This window comes from Hyperolius riggenbachi, chromosome 6 (genome assembly GCF_040937935.1).
Source record: "Hyperolius riggenbachi isolate aHypRig1 chromosome 6, aHypRig1.pri, whole genome shotgun sequence".
Taxonomy (NCBI): Eukaryota; Metazoa; Chordata; class Amphibia; order Anura; family Hyperoliidae; genus Hyperolius; species Hyperolius riggenbachi.
In genome coordinates, this window is record NC_090651.1 from 65,408,334 (window position 1) to 65,426,468 (window position 18,135).

The 18,135-nt window shown below is 43.9% G+C and overlaps 1 protein-coding gene across 3 annotated transcripts in view; it reads left to right on the plus strand.

Moving 5' to 3' along the window:
• Positions 1-18,135, plus strand: part of USP24 (ubiquitin specific peptidase 24) — a 273,414-nt gene that overhangs the window by 83,937 nt on the left and 171,342 nt on the right. For all 3 annotated transcript variants that reach the window (XM_068239422.1, XM_068239420.1, XM_068239421.1), the window contains exon 2: positions 13,065-13,230. In XM_068239422.1, the coding sequence (XP_068095523.1) occupies positions 13,065-13,230 (166 nt within the window). The remainder of the gene's footprint in view (positions 1-13,064; positions 13,231-18,135) is intronic.

An 18,135-nucleotide genomic window follows, 5' to 3' on the forward strand; every position in this document is an offset into this window, starting at 1 on the left:
AGCGGTTTACTGCCTGCTGTAAGTGACAGCAACATAGGGGGAAAAAAAGTGATTTAAACTGCATATTCATCTATGGGAAAATATATATTCTATATGTATACAGTTTTAAATTTTACACTTTTTTTCACAATAGTGGTCCTATAATGGTCTGGCATGCTGGGTCTTTTAGGGACAGTTGGTGTCAGAGTCCATTGTTCCCCTTCTTACCCCGCTCACAGAAGCTGCTCCTTCATTCCTGGAGCCCTCACCTCTTCTCTTCATAGACACAGAATGTGTTGCTTGGCTGTTGCCTAGCAATGCATCTGTAAGGCATTGGGGCTGTTCAGCATCACCCACAGGATACAGTTAGATCCTGATGACCGACACACATTGAGGGGGAACTTTTGTGTATATGTATGTGTACATTTATGTCTGCAGTGCAGTGATCTCCCCAGAGCCTTTCAAGTGGGCGCGCCGCCCGGGTGAATCATTTGGCCGCCCAGGTGATTCATTTGACCACCCGGATTATTTACATAGCCTTTTGCAAGGCTGAAACTTTTGGATGTTCACGTTAACACAGCAGCACTCTGTCAGAGCAGTTTGCAGCCTTCCCCCTCTCCTCCTCCCCTCCTTCCTATCAGCGTGGTGGAGGGGCGGGGAAAGCACAAGAACTGAGCACAGCGCGGATGAGCCGGAACTGCGGGAACTATGAAGGAGCTGGTGAGCGGCCTTACTACACAGAAGGAGCAGAGAGGTCTTGAATTGCATGGCTCTATTCCTTCTGGTAAATCATTTATCTCCCCGGCCACTGCAGTGGGCACTGGGCAATAGCTCCCCTCCTCCTCTCCTTATCAGTGCAGAAGTACAAGGCCCCCTACCCCCTTTCATTCATCAAATAAGCTTTAAAGCGTGGACTCATTAACACATCAAAAAGTTTATTTACTCTAAATTAGTTCAAGCATTAAGAATTCACAACACTTTCGAAATATACCCCATTAAACACTGCAAAAGATGTCATGATAGATAAATAAGCAGTTTACAGCCAGCTGCAAGAGGAGCCTGGTACTTGGCATTAACTCTGGCTCCTGTCTCACTACATACACATAACACTGCTGTCCCTGCACTCTATCACAAACTACCAAATGTCTTTCTCTGATTGTTCAGTTAAATCGTTGCAACATCCAGCTTTCGCAATCTGCACATCAATGGCTAAATGTTTAGTTTAGCTGTCTTGTCTCAGCTGTTATGCTTAGTACACAACGATGCAATTTTCTGTCAGATTAACGGTCAATTTGATTATTTCCGACAGGTCCAATCTGATTTCCACTCGTTGTTCTGATCACTTCTATACAAAATCGATCAGAAAAACAATCAAAAATCAGATCAGACCTGTCGGAAATAATCAATTTTAACACCAATCTGAATGAAAATTGCATTGTATGCACTAAGCATTATAAAGAAAATCTAACTTGTATGCTCACAAATTAAGTTAGCCTTATTTGTGCTAAATTCCCCTCTGGGGTTCTCACCACCCCTGGTGTCTGCCTGTGTGATCAGCTTTAGTCGGCACTGTTCTCCTGCTCCTAGTGTGTGTACAGCAGCAGGAGTCATGTACATAGCATGCGTGGTGAATGATGTCTGGTCATTGTCACAGTGATACATGTGATGATGGGGCTATGGCACTAAGGCCCCATTCACACTGGACTGCTTTTCAGGGGATTTTCCAGCTCTTTGCTGATCGCCAGACAACCCAGTAGCAAGCATTGTGACCTTACTTCACCACCCGGCTACTTTTCCATGCCACCCGGCTGGAAAATATTTCTGGGGAGAACACTGCAGTGGTGCTTTTAATATGTTTCAATGTTCTGTTTTGTTCAGGAAAGTCCCTTATTATGTGAGGCATCTGCCTCATGTGCAGTTTTCAGTTTTGGGCTCTGTTGTGGTCTCCCCATTACAGCGGAGTGTCTCTGTAGAGTGCACATTAGCATACAGGCTGGTCACATGACTTCCTGGATGGGTACGTCTCTCTGAGAAACGCAGCAAAACACACAATTGCTTTACAGCGACCTCGCTGCTCTTCCCCTCGCTGTCTGGGGCTGTGTGATTTCTCACACTGGCACTCTGTTTCTCCAGCTGCGAGAATGGCGGGGAGCCGGGCTTAACGAAGGCGACTGTGAATTAATCAATAGGATATCTGTGCAAATTAGAGGAGGGATAATAGCCTTCTCTCCTCTCCTTCAGCTGGCCCCGGGAACATTGCAGATCAGCGGATGTCTGCTGTAAACTCACATCATTATGAATAATACATCCTGATCTGTCTGATGAGGCCTGTTAGAAATGTTAACAACTCCTTTTACACAGCCAAAGTATTAGATAAGGGTAGAAAGTGAAGTGCTGGTGGCTTAGTTTGTCTTTCCTGAAAGTTCTCGCTCTTCCGAGAACCCGAGGTGAACCTAAAGCAAAAAAATGAGATACTTGTCTAAGAGGCCCATGTCTTCCTCCAGACCAATACTGCTGCACCGGACCCTCTAGAGCCTAGGTTCTCAACATGTGGTACGCGTACCCCGGTAGTACTTCTGATGGTTTCAGGGGGTACTCAGGCTGGGTATACTTAATCAAGAATAACAAATTTAGAGTTTTAAAAAATGATACTTATTTAAACACTAAATTAGTGTTTTAACTAATCAAAAGCAATAGTAAATGCTTGGAAATTGTTTAGAACCAATTATCATGTACTACGATTAAATATATATTTGTCAAGGAGTACTTGCAATGTTTACTATGCTAGGGTGTACTTGGTGAGTACAGCGAATAGAGACACCGAGAGCCCAATATAGTGTAGTATATACTGGTATGTGGAAATGACAAGCAAGTACCTATTTATACTCCCAAACATTGGTTACCATCGAGGTAACCACTATATCAGCAAGTGAGGAGATTAGACCTGTCCCCACTCAGGATTAAGAAGTCACTCTCTGTAGATAGGAAATAAGGGGCAACACCCCTCCACCAAGGGTGGACTCAGGAACTGTATTAGCAGACAGAGGGGCCAGAAGGATAAAATCTAAAATGTTTAAAATGAGAGGAGGCAGATGTGGACTTACCTCCCCTAAACAGACACACACGAGTGTTGTATATATTCAAAACAACAAAAATGTGATTATATACTCCAGAAAGTGCAACACGTTTCACGGGCATCTCCCGCTTCATCAGGCAATAGAAACGGAGCATAAAACTCAAATAGGCAGAGGCGCTGAGCTTTGCACCAGACCTATTAGAGTTTCATGCTCCGTTTCTATTGCCTGATGAAGCGGGAGATGCCCACGAAACGCATTGCACTTACACTTTCTGGAGTATATAATTACATTTTTGTTGTTTTGAATATACACAACATGCGTGTGTGTCTGCTTGGAGGAGGTAAGTCCACCTCTGCCTCCTCTTATTTTAAAAGTTTTAAAATGTATCCTTTTGGCGCCTCTGTCTGCTTATACAGTTGGTGAGTACAGGGTTTTAAAAGGGGTACATACCAATAAAATGTTGAGCTCTAGAACATACATGTCAAACTCCGGCCTGTGGGCCAAATCTGGCCCTCGGAGCCATCAGATTTGGCCTTCAGGTGGTTTTCCCATTTTGCATTATGTTTGGCCCACTTAGGACCACCAGAGAAGATATATTGGAAGGTAAGCCCTAGATCAGGCATGGGCAAACTCGGCCCTCCAGCTTTTACGGAACTAAAAGTCCCACAATGCATTTGCCTTTATGAGTCATGACTGTGGCTGTCAGACTCCTGCAATGCATTGTGGGACTTGTAGTTCCATAACAGCTGGAGGGCAGAGTTTGCCCATGCCTGCCCTAGATCATCAGGAAAGCCATATGAGGAGGGGGAAAGCACTATGTACCAGGGAACTGTATAGAAGAGGGAGGGGGCACTAGACGCCAGGGAACCGTATAAAGGAAGGGGGTACTAGATACCAGGAAACTGTATAGGGGATGGAGGGGGGCTGTTAGACACCAGGGAACGTTATAAGTGCAAGAGGTGGCATTAAACATTGAAGTTGGCCCGCAGTTCAGTTCCAGAGCTCAATTTTGGCCCTCTTTGTATTTGAGTTTGATACCCCTGCTCTAGAGGTTCATGTCTGCGCTCCTCTTCAAGCAGGAATGGGGCAGTGCAACACCCACATGAGAATGGCTGCACCTGACATTGACCGATAGACATTCATTCACCTGCAGGTCGGTTTTAGGTTTGGTGTATTGGTGCTTCAGAGATGTGACTTGCTGATATGTAAGACTGGAAATTAGAGGCTTACCCTCAGTATAGTAATGCCTGTAGCTCTAGCCAATCGCTGGCTTACTTTACCTCTAATGCAATGCATCCGGATTTGAAAGCGGGCCTGAATTTAGAACTTCTCCTCTGCTCTAAAAGGTCAGCAACAGCATAATAACCTTTTAAATAAAACATTTTTGCTACAGCTGATACAAATCCTGCAATAAATCTGTAGTGTTCCAACTTCCTGCTTTTCATGTTGGCAGACATGTTGTGTTTACAAATTAGCTGCTCTACCCTGGCAGAGGAGATTGCTGAGCTGACAAAGCTGAGCGATCAAATTACGGTGGTTTGATTAGTCACAGATGAGAGGGAATTAGACAGGCTAAACTCTCTCTAAATTCATACAGGGTGCGTTTCTATGTTTTCCTTCTGTCCTGTGCAAGAGTTCAGATCCACTTTAAGTGTTTATTGGATGACTTCAGTGCTGTTAATGTGTTTCTGTACGAAAGTTGCTTTTCATACACTGGACGGACACAGATTGGGCTTCTGTGTGTATTTCACTGATCAAGATGACATACGGAGCAACAGGTTTTCCTGGCATGAGAATTACCGTAAGCCTCTGCAGTTACTGCAGCCAAGCATTCGCAGTAGCCAACGTGCTGTCTAGTGATTAACTCCGCCTATGTTGGCTCATGATCTACAGACTTAAAGGGAACCTAAACTGAGAAGGATATGGATTTTTCCTTTTAAAATAAAACCAGTTTCCTGACTCTCCTGCTGATCCTGTCTCTCTAATACTTTTAGCCACAGCCCCTGAACAAGCATGCAGATCAGGTGCTCTGACTGAAGTCAGACTGGATTAGCTGCATGCTTGTTTCAGGTGTGTGATTCAACCACTACTGCAGTGAAAGAGATCAGCAGGACTGCCAGGAAACTGGTATTGTTTAAAAGGAAACATCCATATCCCTCTCAGTTTAGGTTCATCTACATGGTACAATTTTCCATCAGATCGGATCTATTAGACGAATCTATTAGATAATTTCCAGCTGGTCCAATCGGATTGTGTTAGATTTTGCAATAGATTTTGGGTACTTATCAAAGCAAAGCCTATCGCAAAATTGATCTGAAACAATTTAGACGTCTACATACGTGCACTTTCTTATTAGATCTATCTAATAAATCTGTCTATCTGATGGAAAATTGCACCGTGTAGATGAGGCTTTATGCTAGGTACACACCATACAATTTTCTGTTAGATTTACCTACAACATATCTGGCAGGTATATCTAAGAGAAAATCTAACAGAAAATTGTATGGTGTGTACCTAGCATAAGACTGTGAAGGACCTCTCTACTGAAATGAATGGAGAGGCTATATAGATAAAGGGAGCAGTAGTTAAGGCTGCCATACACTGGTTGAATGCCACGAGATCGACTAACAGATCCCTCTGATGTAATCTGATCAGAGGGATCTATTGGCTGCCCATACACTGCACACAGATTTAGAATTATCTCAGTAAGAAATCGATTCACATTCTGTGGAGCTGCCGCTGCCCGCCGCTCCCAGCAATACATTACCTCTCCCTCCGGCGCCAGTCCCCGCTGTTTCATCTGTCCGCGCTGGGCAATTTCTCTTTACTTCCTGTCACGTCCTGTGACCAGCAGAAGTTCAAACAGTAGAGGGCGCTCTGTTTGAACTTCCCCTGACAGGACGAGAAGTGAAGAGAAGATGGCCAGCCGGAGAAGGGACACCGGGGTTTCGCGTCGACTGAGAGGTAATGTATTGCTTTGTCGGCCAATCGAATGTTGCTATCGATGTGCTCCCGACCCGCTGGCGATCGAGAGAAATTTGCCGCCGAGACAGATCCATGGGATCGATCGATTTTGGATGGAAATCGGTTGATCGGTCAGAGTTTGCGTTATGGATTTAACAGCAGATTCAGTCACAGTGATGCATAATCTGTTGGCGCTTTATAAATACAATAAATGAATGAATGTGTAGTGGTGTATGTAAATAGACTGCATTGGCTGTTGTCAGCACTAGACTTCAGTACCTAGTCCTAGAGGATAGTTTCATGTAGGCGGTCTCGGATTCCAGTGACACCACGCCTTCCCCAGCCAAAGTTGGGTGTTTGAAGAGTAAGCTGTGTCATTTTCTGTCTAAGCTCCTGTTTACAGTCCCATCCTGTAATGGGATGCAGGGGGTTATTGTGCGCATCTCTGAAAGATCTTTGTACCTAAGACTTACAGCAGTGTGCGCAAGCTGGAGCAGGACTTGAGATCTGGAGTGTGCAGAGCTGACTGTCACTATCCAGGGCACTCCTCTACATGCATGGCTCTGCATTGTGGCTGGCAGTGGGGTATTATAAGTGGAGGAAATCAATGAAGAAAGGACTACAGAGGGACGCTATAATGAACAGAGCCACCACTGCAATGAAATTTGCACAATAGCGCCAACTATATCTGAGGGAACTATGATTACAAGAATTTTTAATAATGGGCACTATAATTGATTGACTAATAATAGTGAGTGCTAATTGGGGGGCAATAATAAAGGCCATTACTATGAAGAGATAACCTTTAATAGGCACTCTAATAGAGGGAATGTATATTACAATAAAAAAAAAAACTAGTGGATTACCCTTAAAGTGCACCTGAGGCGAATAACTAGGCTGTTCTGGTTTCATTTTGCTGCCCGAACAAGTTAATTTTTAGGCATGCAAGTGACCGCTTCTGTCTAGTCGGTACCTTTTCAGGGATATAGTGAACATCACCGATAAGCAAATTACAGCCATAAAAGTTTTCTTGGCAAAATATAACTTCTGATTGAAGGGAAGAGATCGAAAAAGGTCAATAGTTCATGTATTTTAACTTTGGGACACTTAATAGACTGCCATTGAGCATAGGCAATAAAACATTCAATATACTTTTGTAAATGTTTAAATATAAAACAAAACTATGGGATATCTAAAAATAAATAAATACATTTTGAGGAGTAAGAGGAAAACACAATTGTTTCTTATCAGTTTATTTTCACACCAGGTTCACTTTAACCTCCTCAGCGGTAAGCCCAAGCTGAGCTCGGGCTAAGCCGCCGTGGTGGATAGCTCAGCCCTTGGTGGGCCGATTTGCTCACTTTTTACTTTGTTACACGTAGCTAGCACTTTACTAGCTGCGTGTTTGTTCCGATCGCCGCCCCTCTGCGCTGATTCGCCGCTACCCGCCACATTAGAGGGCACCCCCCCAGCCCCCTTGCGCAGCCTGGCCAATCACCATCAGGCTGCGCTATGGGGTGGATCGGGACTCCCTCCGACGCCGGTGACGTCATCCCGATCATCGCCATGGCAACGGGGGAAGCCAAACAGGAAATCCCGTTCTGAACGGGATTTCCTGTTTGCTCTGATCGCCGGAGGCGATCGGGCGGGGTGGGGGGATGCCGCTGCACAGTGGCTATGATGTAGCTAGTGCTAGGCTAATTAAAGTGCTGCGCTACCCCCTGGCGGTTTTAATAGACCGACAGGGAGGGTGAATAAGGGTTTTAGCACATTTGAGGCTGCATTTTTCAGTAATACATATCAGTCTGTAAGAATGTCTTGCTGAAAAAAATGCCAGGAAGTGTGCATGTGTGCCCAGGCCCCTTAGAGTGCATTGCCAGCTAATCTTATTGACTGGTTTTGTTAAAGGAACTCTGTCACAAAAATCTGAACATTTAAACTATATGTAAGCATATACAATTAAGAAGTACATTGGTAGCCCATCTCCTCATGGGGGGGGGGGGGGGGGTTCACAGGGATTTCTTTGTTTTTAAAATGCACTTAGTAAATGGCAGTTGCTCCGTCCAACTGCCAAAAAGGTATACGGGGAGCAGGGAGGCTGGCCAGCATCTTTGTATAAATCTTTTTCAGGGAATGTATTTATAAAGAATAAAGGCCATGCTGAGAATCCCCTATGGAGACATGGACTAGCCCAAAACCTGTCCGTTCTGTTAGATTTCTACTACTTACTGTAACTGACAGCGACATAGGAGAGAAGTAATGGCTCATTTTACTCAGGAAGCTACGCACCTCTTATTTGTATATGTTTTAAATTTTAAGATTTCCTCTGCCTCCCCCCTCCGTATCTGGCCCCCCAGGTGTAGGAATAAGTAGCGGTAGCTTACCTCCGCAATGCGCCCGCGATGACTGCAGACATCCGTCTTCCCGGCACTTCTCGCTCTACTGACCGGCTTTGAACTGATGACGTGCAGTTCAAAGCCGGTCACTAGAGAGAGAAGTGCCGGGAAGACTGATGTCTGCAGTCATCGCGGGCGCATTGCGGAGGCAAGCTACCGCTACTTATTCCTACACCCGGGGGGGGGGGGGCAGATACGGAGGGGGGAGGCAGAGGAGGCTAGCGGGGGGCAGCACAATGATCTAGGATCAGCGCGGGAGCCTGCCGAAGGTACGTTGCCGCCGCTATTGACACTCAATCCGGGGGGCCAGGAGACTCAGGCAGGCACAAAGGCAGGGAATCCCCGACGGCGGCGGGTCAGTGGTTCTCTATCGGCGGGCGTTAAGTCGGGGATTCCCTGCCTTTGCCGTACAAGACGCAGGGACTTTTTCTCCCCATTTTTGGGTGAGAAAAAGTGCGTCTTCTACAGCGACAAATACGGTACTTTTGACTTATACCTAGGATGACCTATACTTGCCCCACTATTTCCCCATCCAAATGCTGGTTGCGCCATTAGTCCCACCACCACTTTCTTCCTCAAGCCAATCCTGTCACCGGTATTGATTCCAGCCCTGAAGTTGCTGGTGTCTCTCGCCTCTCATCCTATTTCAACTGCAAAGTATCTCCCTTTAATATACCGAAGTAAGGTGTGCAGAGTGTTTCCCTCCTCCTTCACGCTGCCAGTCACACGTGGTTGCCAGCGCTTCTCTCCTCTTTCACCCTGCCTGGTCACATGTGGCTGCCATTGCCTGCCTCACTCTTCCACCTTGCCTGCTTACACATGGTTGCCAGTGCTTCCCTCCTCTATCACCCTGCCTACTCACACGTGGTTGCCACTGCTTCCCTCCTCTTTTACCCTGCCGGTCACACGTGGTTGCCAGTGCTTCCCTCCTCTCACCCTGCCTGACATGGCAGTTCAGTAAGTAGCCCAGTGGTGGGAGCACAGGATTGGTAGCTATAACTGCCTCTGCCAGGCTGCTCCGAAATTACTAATTTACTGCTGAGGGGCATCCTCTGCCTCAAACAGCTGAAAGAGGAGTAAAAATGCTCTCTTGTGCATTTTCACTTTTGTTTATTACAGGTCGTCAGCAGTAGCTGCATGTCAGGCACTGGTTTGAACAAAACATAAACTGAGATATAGCATGAGGTAATTTTTTAGCCAAAAAAAAGAAAATCTTGGCTTACATTCAAGTAGCTAAGGTAGTTCTTGGCAACCCCCCCCCCCCCCCCCCCCCCCCGATCTTGCATGTCTATCAGTATGTAGAAGTCACAAGTTCAGCTTATGGCTTGTTTGTAGTGTAGTTTCTTTTCTGTCTTCTGGGAACCTTTGTGGCTGTGACAGACCTCCTGTGTGCAGCAAAGACTCTCATTCATGTGAGGCCTGTCAGAGGTCCAAGATAAACCACAGCAGCCTGTCCAGCCTGGGACATGTATTATGTGAGAGGACCAATGTTCCAGCAAGCCTTCCACTCTACCATATAAAAGAATTCTGTCCTTACAAAATTTATAGACTTTCATTATTGACCTCTTTCCTCCTTCGGCTTCAGTATTTTCTAAAGTTTGCTGAATACAGTTTTTTGTTGTTAATTTAACAATACATTAGGTCACCTTGATTGAACTTGCCAGTAATCTTTTCTCTACCATATATCAGAGCAATAAAAGTGTAACTGTCGGGCATAACATCAAAAATCAATTCTTTATTTTTATCTGGTAAACAAGTAATAAGGATGCTAATCGGGCAATCCAAAAGTTAAAATCTTTATTGCTTTTCTTTTTTATAAATGATACCCGACTCTTATTTGGAACGTTGCTGCAAAAAGGAAGTTGCAGGGCATGCTGGGTTGTCCTTTTTTTTTTTTTTTTTTTTTGCTTCTGTACATTAGTTAAGTCTGAGGGGAAATAAAGAAGCAAAAAAAGACAACCCAGCATGCCCTGCAACTTCCTTTGTGCGGCAACGTACCAAATAAGAGTCAGGTAAACTGGGGAATGATCATTTATAAACAAGAAAAGTAATAGAGATTTTAACTTTTGGATTGTCTGATTAGCATCCTTCTTACTTGTTTACCAGATAAAAATAGAGAATTGATTTTTGATTTTATGCCCGACCGTTAGACTTTAACGTCTGATTTATGTTAATTTGATCAAAGGTTTTTTTAGTTCGGTAACCACGTTACATTTCCGTCATTCGGCCTGCATGTTGATAAGTGGTTGCATAGCTCCTATGTCCTCAATGTGTGGTACGCGTACCCCAAGGGGTACTTCTGATGGTTCGAGGGGGTACTTGGGCTTGATATACTTAACCCTCCTGGCGGTATGAAACATTCCGCCAGGAGGCAGCACAGCAGTTTTTTGTTTTTTTTTTAAATCATGTAGCGAGCCCAGGGCTCGCTACATGATAGCCGCTGCTCAGCGGCATCCCCCCGCCCGCTTCGATCGCCTTCGGCGATCTCCGATCAGGAAATCCCGTTCCAAGAACGGGATTTCCTGGAGGGCTTCCCCCGTCGCCATGGCGACTGGGCGGGATGACGTCACCGACGTCGTGACGTCATTGGGAGTCCCGATCCACCCCTCGGCGCTGCCTGGCACTGATTGGCCAGGCAGCGCACGGGGTCTGGGGGGGGGGGGGGACGCGCCGCAATGGATAGCGGCGAGCGGGGCGGCGGCGATCGGTGTGCTGTCCAGAAAAAAAAAATTATGTAAATCGCCCCAGCAGGGCCTGAGCGGCACCCTCCGGCGGCTTACCCCGTGTCACACACGGGGTTACCGCCAAGGAGGTTAATCAAGAATAACAAATTTAGAGTTTTAGAAAATGATAAATCTTATTTAAACAATACCAAATGAGTATTTCAGCTAATCAAAAGCAATTCGTAAATGCCTGGAAATAGTTTAGAACCAATTATCATGTACTACAATTAAATATATATTTGTCAAGGGGTACTTGTGATGTATACTATGCTAGGGGGTACCTGGTGAGTACAGGGGTTTCAAATGGGTACATACCAATAAAATGTTGAGAAACACTGTCATAGGTTGACTAAATCTTAAAATGTGGTACAGTATATAAATCATTTGCCAATCTTAATACTTTTTCAACCAGGGGGAAATGATCTCTTTGTATAATTAGTCCTCATTTTGCCCATGCATGACTGACTTTATAGTGAGGTGAAAGTAAACCTGAGGTGAGAGTGATATGGAGGCTGCCATATTTGTTTGCTTTTAGACAATACCTGTTGCCTAGCAGCCATGCTGGTCCATTTGGCTGCAGTAGTGTCTGAAGCACACACCTGAAACAAGCATGCAGCTAATGTTGTCAGATCTGACAATAATGTCAAACGCCTGATCTGCTGCATGCTTGTTCAGGGCCTATGGCTGAAAGTATTACAGGCAGAGGATCAGCAGGGCTGCCAGGCAACTGGTATGCTTAAAGGACAACTGAAATTAGAGGAATATGGAGGCTGCCATATTTACTTCCTTTTAAGCAATACTAGTCACCTGGCTGTCCTGCTGATCCTGTGCCTCTAATACTTTTAGCCATAGCCCCTGAACAAGCATGCAGCAGATCAGGTGTTTTTGACATTTTTGTCAGATCTGACAAGATTAACTGCATGCTCGTTTCTGGTGTTACTCAGACACTACTGCAGCCAAATTGATCAGCAGGGCTACCAGGCAACTGGTATTGTTTAAAAGGGAATAAATATGGCAGCCTCCATTTTCTTCCCACTACAGTTGTCCTTTAAAAGGAAATAAATATGGCAACCTCCATATAATTCTCACTTTAAAGTTATTAAGGGCCCATTTCCACTGAGTGGCAATTCACATTGTGAAAATTTGCATCAGTACTGAAAGCAATGCAGTGTCAATGGAATAGTTAACATTGAATGAGTTTTTTGTAGTCCGGTCCGGGATAAAAAATCGGACGCATGCGAACAATCTCATAAAAATCTGATTAAAATAATGAAAAAGCTAGCATATCGAAAACGCATGGAAAATGTAATATCATCATGGAAATAAGCCCTAAAGAAAACTTGCTGTGTATTCTGATCCCTGTCCTCATAGTGAAGTATTTCCAGTATTTAGCACCAAGTACAGCTGTCTACAGACATGGGGTGCGTACACACATCCAATTTTGATTTGCAAATTTTGCCACCTTCATGCGGTATGAATGGTTACCTATACAATCTGTTCACGGCATTTGAAAAATGTTGGTTCTCATACTATATGAAGGGGGTAAAATTGGTCAGTGATTGAACAATCCAAATTGGATGTGTGTATGCACGCATAGAGCTTGATCTGCATGTATTAGCCACATGATTTCATAACCTGCCCACCTTCTTCTCGGTTAGTGATTGGACAGGCTACAAAGGAGAACGCACGCGATTTGTGACTTGACCCAGTTCAAGCTTTGGCGACTGCTGATTGGTCACCTTTAGAGCTCAAAATTGGGTAGTACTCCATAATGCTAGCACTGATCAGAACACTAATATCGCTGCCTGAGCATACAGTAATAGTCGCACTACTGTGGCACATAAAAGCCAAGGCTCACACGCATTTGCTGAATAAAGTAAACAAAATAAAGCTCTGCTTACAAATATTTATTTTATTTTTTTCAGAAAAATGATGAAAATGGAAACTGCTCTGGAGAAACCATTGAGTTCCCCACCACTAACCTCTATGAACTGGAGAGCCGGGTGCTCACAGATCATTGGTCCATCCCTTACAAGAGGGAGGAGTCGCTGGGCAAGTGTTTAATAGCCTCTACCTACTTAGCCAAACTCGGTAAGTTGTCTACTTATGACTTCTTGGCAAAATGTAATGATTGCAGCAATAACAAAGGTATCACTGGGAGATTGCATCATACAGTGAAGCTGAGAAATGAAAGTGGAACTAATTAGAATGAGGAAGGCTTCCAACTCTGCCATGCCCTCTAGTGGTGTTTGTCTGAATGTTTATTTTCCCTCAACCCCTCCATCACCTATGAATATGGCTAGCCTGAGCTATATACCATCATTTTTCATTTTGCACACTGAGAAATATTTACACAACAAAGGAAAGGAGGATCTGAGAGATACCGCACCACTCTACTATAATCACAAAAACACATCTTTATTGTATATCAAAATATGTCAACAGACAACCATAAAAACAATTAAAATCCAAGTACATGGGTGGACCACTAGTATCTTGCCTAACCTGTAATAAAGTACATCTCGGTGAACAACCCAGTAGAAAGCTCTGACAAGACAAGAACACTAATCTCATACAAAAAATATATATCGTATTGCACATAAAGGTAAAGAAGGACCACAGAAATAAATATATGGCACAATGATCCAAAAAAGTAATGCTCCTTAATGTTCCACAGCAAAGCAAGTGACTACATATGATTATAAATATATGAATAAACCTGATTGATTGGCAAATGTCAAAAACACACAAAGTCAAAATAGGGTGAAAAAGAGTGAACTTGGAAAGTGATCAAAGTAGGTGCCCATGGAGAAGGCACAGAGCAGAGGGTGACAAAGTGAGTAGCGCTGTGCAAAGGGGGTGCAAGGGATGCAGGATACGTGAATAACCCGTCAGGGTTAACCAGACAGTGAGAGCAGTGACCGGGCTGCCATGAGCCGTGAAGTGAAGCTGAAGAGCGGTAGAGCAAGGGAGGGCAGAGCTTACCAACGAGGGCCACAGAGGAGAGCGGGCTTCCCAACACCGTCGCGATTCGCCGCTGTCTAGCAGCCGTGCTGAATCCTCTTTGCTCTGCGCTACTCACTTTGTCACCCTCTGCTCTGTGCCTTCTCCACGGGCACCTACTTTTATTTTCCAAGTTCACTCTTTCTCCCTATTTTGACTTTGTGTGTTTGACATTTGCCAATCAATCAGGTTTATTCATATATTCCACCATATGTAGTCACTTGCTTTGCTGTGGAACATTAAAGAGACTCCGTAACAAAAATTGCATCCTGTTTTTTATCATCCTACAAGTTCCAAAAGCTATTCTAATGTGTTCTGGCTTACTGCAGCACTTTCTGCTATCACAGTCTCTGTAATAAATCAATGTATCTTTCCCCTGTCAGACTTGTCGGCCTGTGTCTGGAAGGCTGCCAAGTTCTTCAGTGTTGTGGTTCTGCTATGAACTCCCCCTTTCAGGCCCCTCTCTGCACACTGCCTGTGTGATATTTAGATTAGTGCAGCTTCTCTCTGCTCTCTTATCTTTTACAAGCTGGATAAATCGTCCTCTGAGCTGGCTGGGCTTTCACATACTGAGGAAATTCAGACAAGGGCAAAGCTGTTTGCAGGAAGAAAAGAGCAGCCTGAAACTTCAGTGGAAGATAGCTGCAGGGGGAAAGAAACACACAAATGATCTCTTGAGATTCAAAAGGAAGGGTGTATACAGCCTGCTTGTGTATGGATGTATTTTCTATGTGTAGACATACTGTACATCAACCTACTTCCTGTTTTGGTGGCCATTTTGTTTGTTTATAAACAAACTTTTTAAAACTGTTTTTAACCACTTTTAATGCGGCGAGGAGTGGCGAAATTGTGTCAGAGGGTAATAGGAGATATCCCCTAACGCACTGGTATGTTTACTTTTGTGCGATTTTAACAATACAGATTCTCTTTAAGGAGAATTCCTTTTTTGGATCATTGTGCAATATATTTATTTCTATGGTCCTTCTTTACCTTATGTGCAATACGATATATATTTTTTGTACGAGATTAGTGTTCTTGTCTTGTCAGAGCTTTCTACTGGGTTGTTCACCGGGATGTACTTTATTACAAGTTAGGCAAGATACTAGTGGTCCACCCATGTACTTGAATTTTAATTGTTTTTATGGTTGTCTATTGACATATTTTGATATACAATAAAGATGTGTTTTTGTGATTATATCAGAGTGGTGCTGTATTTCTCAGATACTCTTTTTCCTTTGTTTGGTATTCTCATGCTTTAGGATCTTTCTGCACACCTGATTATTTAAATTTATTAGTGGTGTCTGGTGCTGACCCTACCCCTCTTTGTTGCTAAAAGAGACATGCTGTCATATCCACACTGTTTCCCTGCAGGCCTTGCGATTGTTTGTTGGAACTACGGTATATCGTATTCATTAATTGCGTTCAGGAAACATGCTGCCATACCTGCACTGCTTCCCTGCAGGCTCTGCGAGTGTTTGTTGGAACTACGGTATATTATATTCATTCATTGCGTTCAGGAAACATGCTGACATACCTGCACTGCTTCCCTGCAGGCTCTGTGAGTGTTGGGAATTATATTGTATTCATTCATAAAGTTCCAGACTACCTAGTGAGCTCATGGTGAGCCAGAACTCATTGGGGTGTGTAAGGGGCTACAATGAACCAAAAAGCCCTCTTACTAAACTATTAAGCGAAACAAAAATGTGCCTTCTTAAAACAGAAGGTATTTCCAATTATTCAGGTTGGAGTTAGCTCCGAGATTTCTCCCAGTGCATCACTGCTGAAATCTGCAAATTATAAATTGTTGTCCCTGTGAGCTAGCCACACCTCCAGAGTGTTATCCAACATGCATACAGTTTTGGATTGGTTGATCCTCATCAGTGTATGGCATGGATTAATGTGGCAATGGATAATTTGCATATATTCAGCAGTGATGCACAGGGAGAAATCTCAGAGCGAACTCCAACCTGAATTAGTGCATATACTTTCCATTTTAAAAAAGCAAACTTGTATTTTTCATTGAGTTCAAGAGACATGCTGCCATACCTGCACTGCTTCCCTGCAGGCTCTGCGCGTGCTTGTTGGAACTATCCAGGGCTGTGGAGTCGGAGTCGTGGAGTCGGGCAATTTTGGGTGCCTGGAGTCAGAGTCGGGAAAAAATGCACCGACTCCTAATGAATTTGTAACTGTAATTAAAATAGAACATATGATAAAATGTTCTATTTCTCAGATAATAGTCATTAAAAATAATGTATATATACAGTGTATATACAGTAATAGCTGTGCTTAGTCCACAAAAATGAAATAAACCAATCAAAATTAGTTACTTGTGCTGCTTCAATAAAGCAGTCCCCGTATTTTTAAAGTCAGATATACATATCTGATTGTGACTGTATATATGATGTGTACACAGGAATCTCTTATATATACTAAATAACCTCTATGCTGTAAGTATAAAGCCTGATGTGTAGCCATGTCACTAATAGAGATGGTCAACGAGATGGAAATAATTCTGCATTGATGCTGATTTATGCAAATGTATGCACTCCCTTTGCTGATGAAATCAAATAATTTGATATGTTATTAAAATTTGGTTTGGTGACTACAAATTAAAGGGTAACTGAGACGGATGAAAAGTAAAGTTTTATACATACCTGGGGCTTCCTCCAGCCCCCTTCAGGCTAATCAGTCCCTCACTGTCCTCCACCACCCGGATCTTCTGCTATGAGTCCTGGTAATTCAGCCAGTCAGCGATGTCCGGCCGCATGCCGCTCCCACAGCCAGGAACATTCTGCACCTGCGCAATAGTGCTGCACAGGTGTAGTATGCTCCTGGCGGCGGAGTGTGTGCATGCGCACTACACCTGAGTGGCTCAAGTACCTGGACTCATAGCAGAAGATCCAGGTGGTGGAGGAGGACAACGAGGGACTGATTATCCTGAAGGAGGCTGGAGGAAGCCCCAGGTATGTATAAAACTTTAATTTCATCTGTCTCAGGTTTACTTTGTTACACAGTAGTACTATACTCTACATATGCACTCCCCACAGAGCTGCAGGGAATCCACTGAGAATGCTGTGCACATTGAACACAGAGGTGTTGTCTGTTTACAATCTCCTCATTCCCCTGCAGAGTACCTGCACATCATTCTTACATGTTCCCACACTTACATTGCCTAGGGCCTGATAGATGTTCTTTGTTCCTGTTTGTACCTTTTACAAGTACTCTTACCAAGGACTAGTTTTAGTCTAAAGGGAATAAATATAGTAGTCTACATATCCTTCTCACTTCAGTTGTCTTGTAAAATTCCTAAGCGTTGGCAGTTAAGAGACAAATTTCATGTTACATACTTTTAATCAACAAAATTGTAATATGCAAATTAGAGGAGTCGGAGTCGTGGAGTCGGAGTCGGTGGAATCCTAAACTGAGGAGTCGGAGTCGGTGGATTTTTGGACCGACTCCACAGCCCTGGAACTATCCCCTATTAATTCAGGAAATTCAAGAGACGTGCTGCCATACCCACACGGCTGCCCTGCATGCTCTGCGAGTGCTTGTTGGAATTTTATCTTATCTATTCAGTGAGTGCAGTAGACATGCTGCCTGCCATACCCGCATACATTGCCCCTTAGTCAGATGAGGGAAAGCTGCATGTCACTGTGTGGGGTGTACATGGTTGGTGGAGGAAAAACCCATAGGCAATTCTGACAGTGGTGTGGACGATTGGCATAGGCAATGCGGGGCGATCGTTACACACATAGACTGACAGGCCTTTGGCGACATTATATACAGCGCGCTGAGCAAAAGTAAGCGATCTTAATGATTTCAATTGTAGTGATGTTAACCCTGCTATGGCAATATTAAAGCATTTTTTCTTATATGTGCTATTGAGACAGTTGTGTAATTTAACTTGTTTACTATAAAATAGATGACCTGCTTCTCTGTTCCTTCCCTACCTAGTATCTGATTGGCTGCAGTTACTAGTTATGCATTGAATGC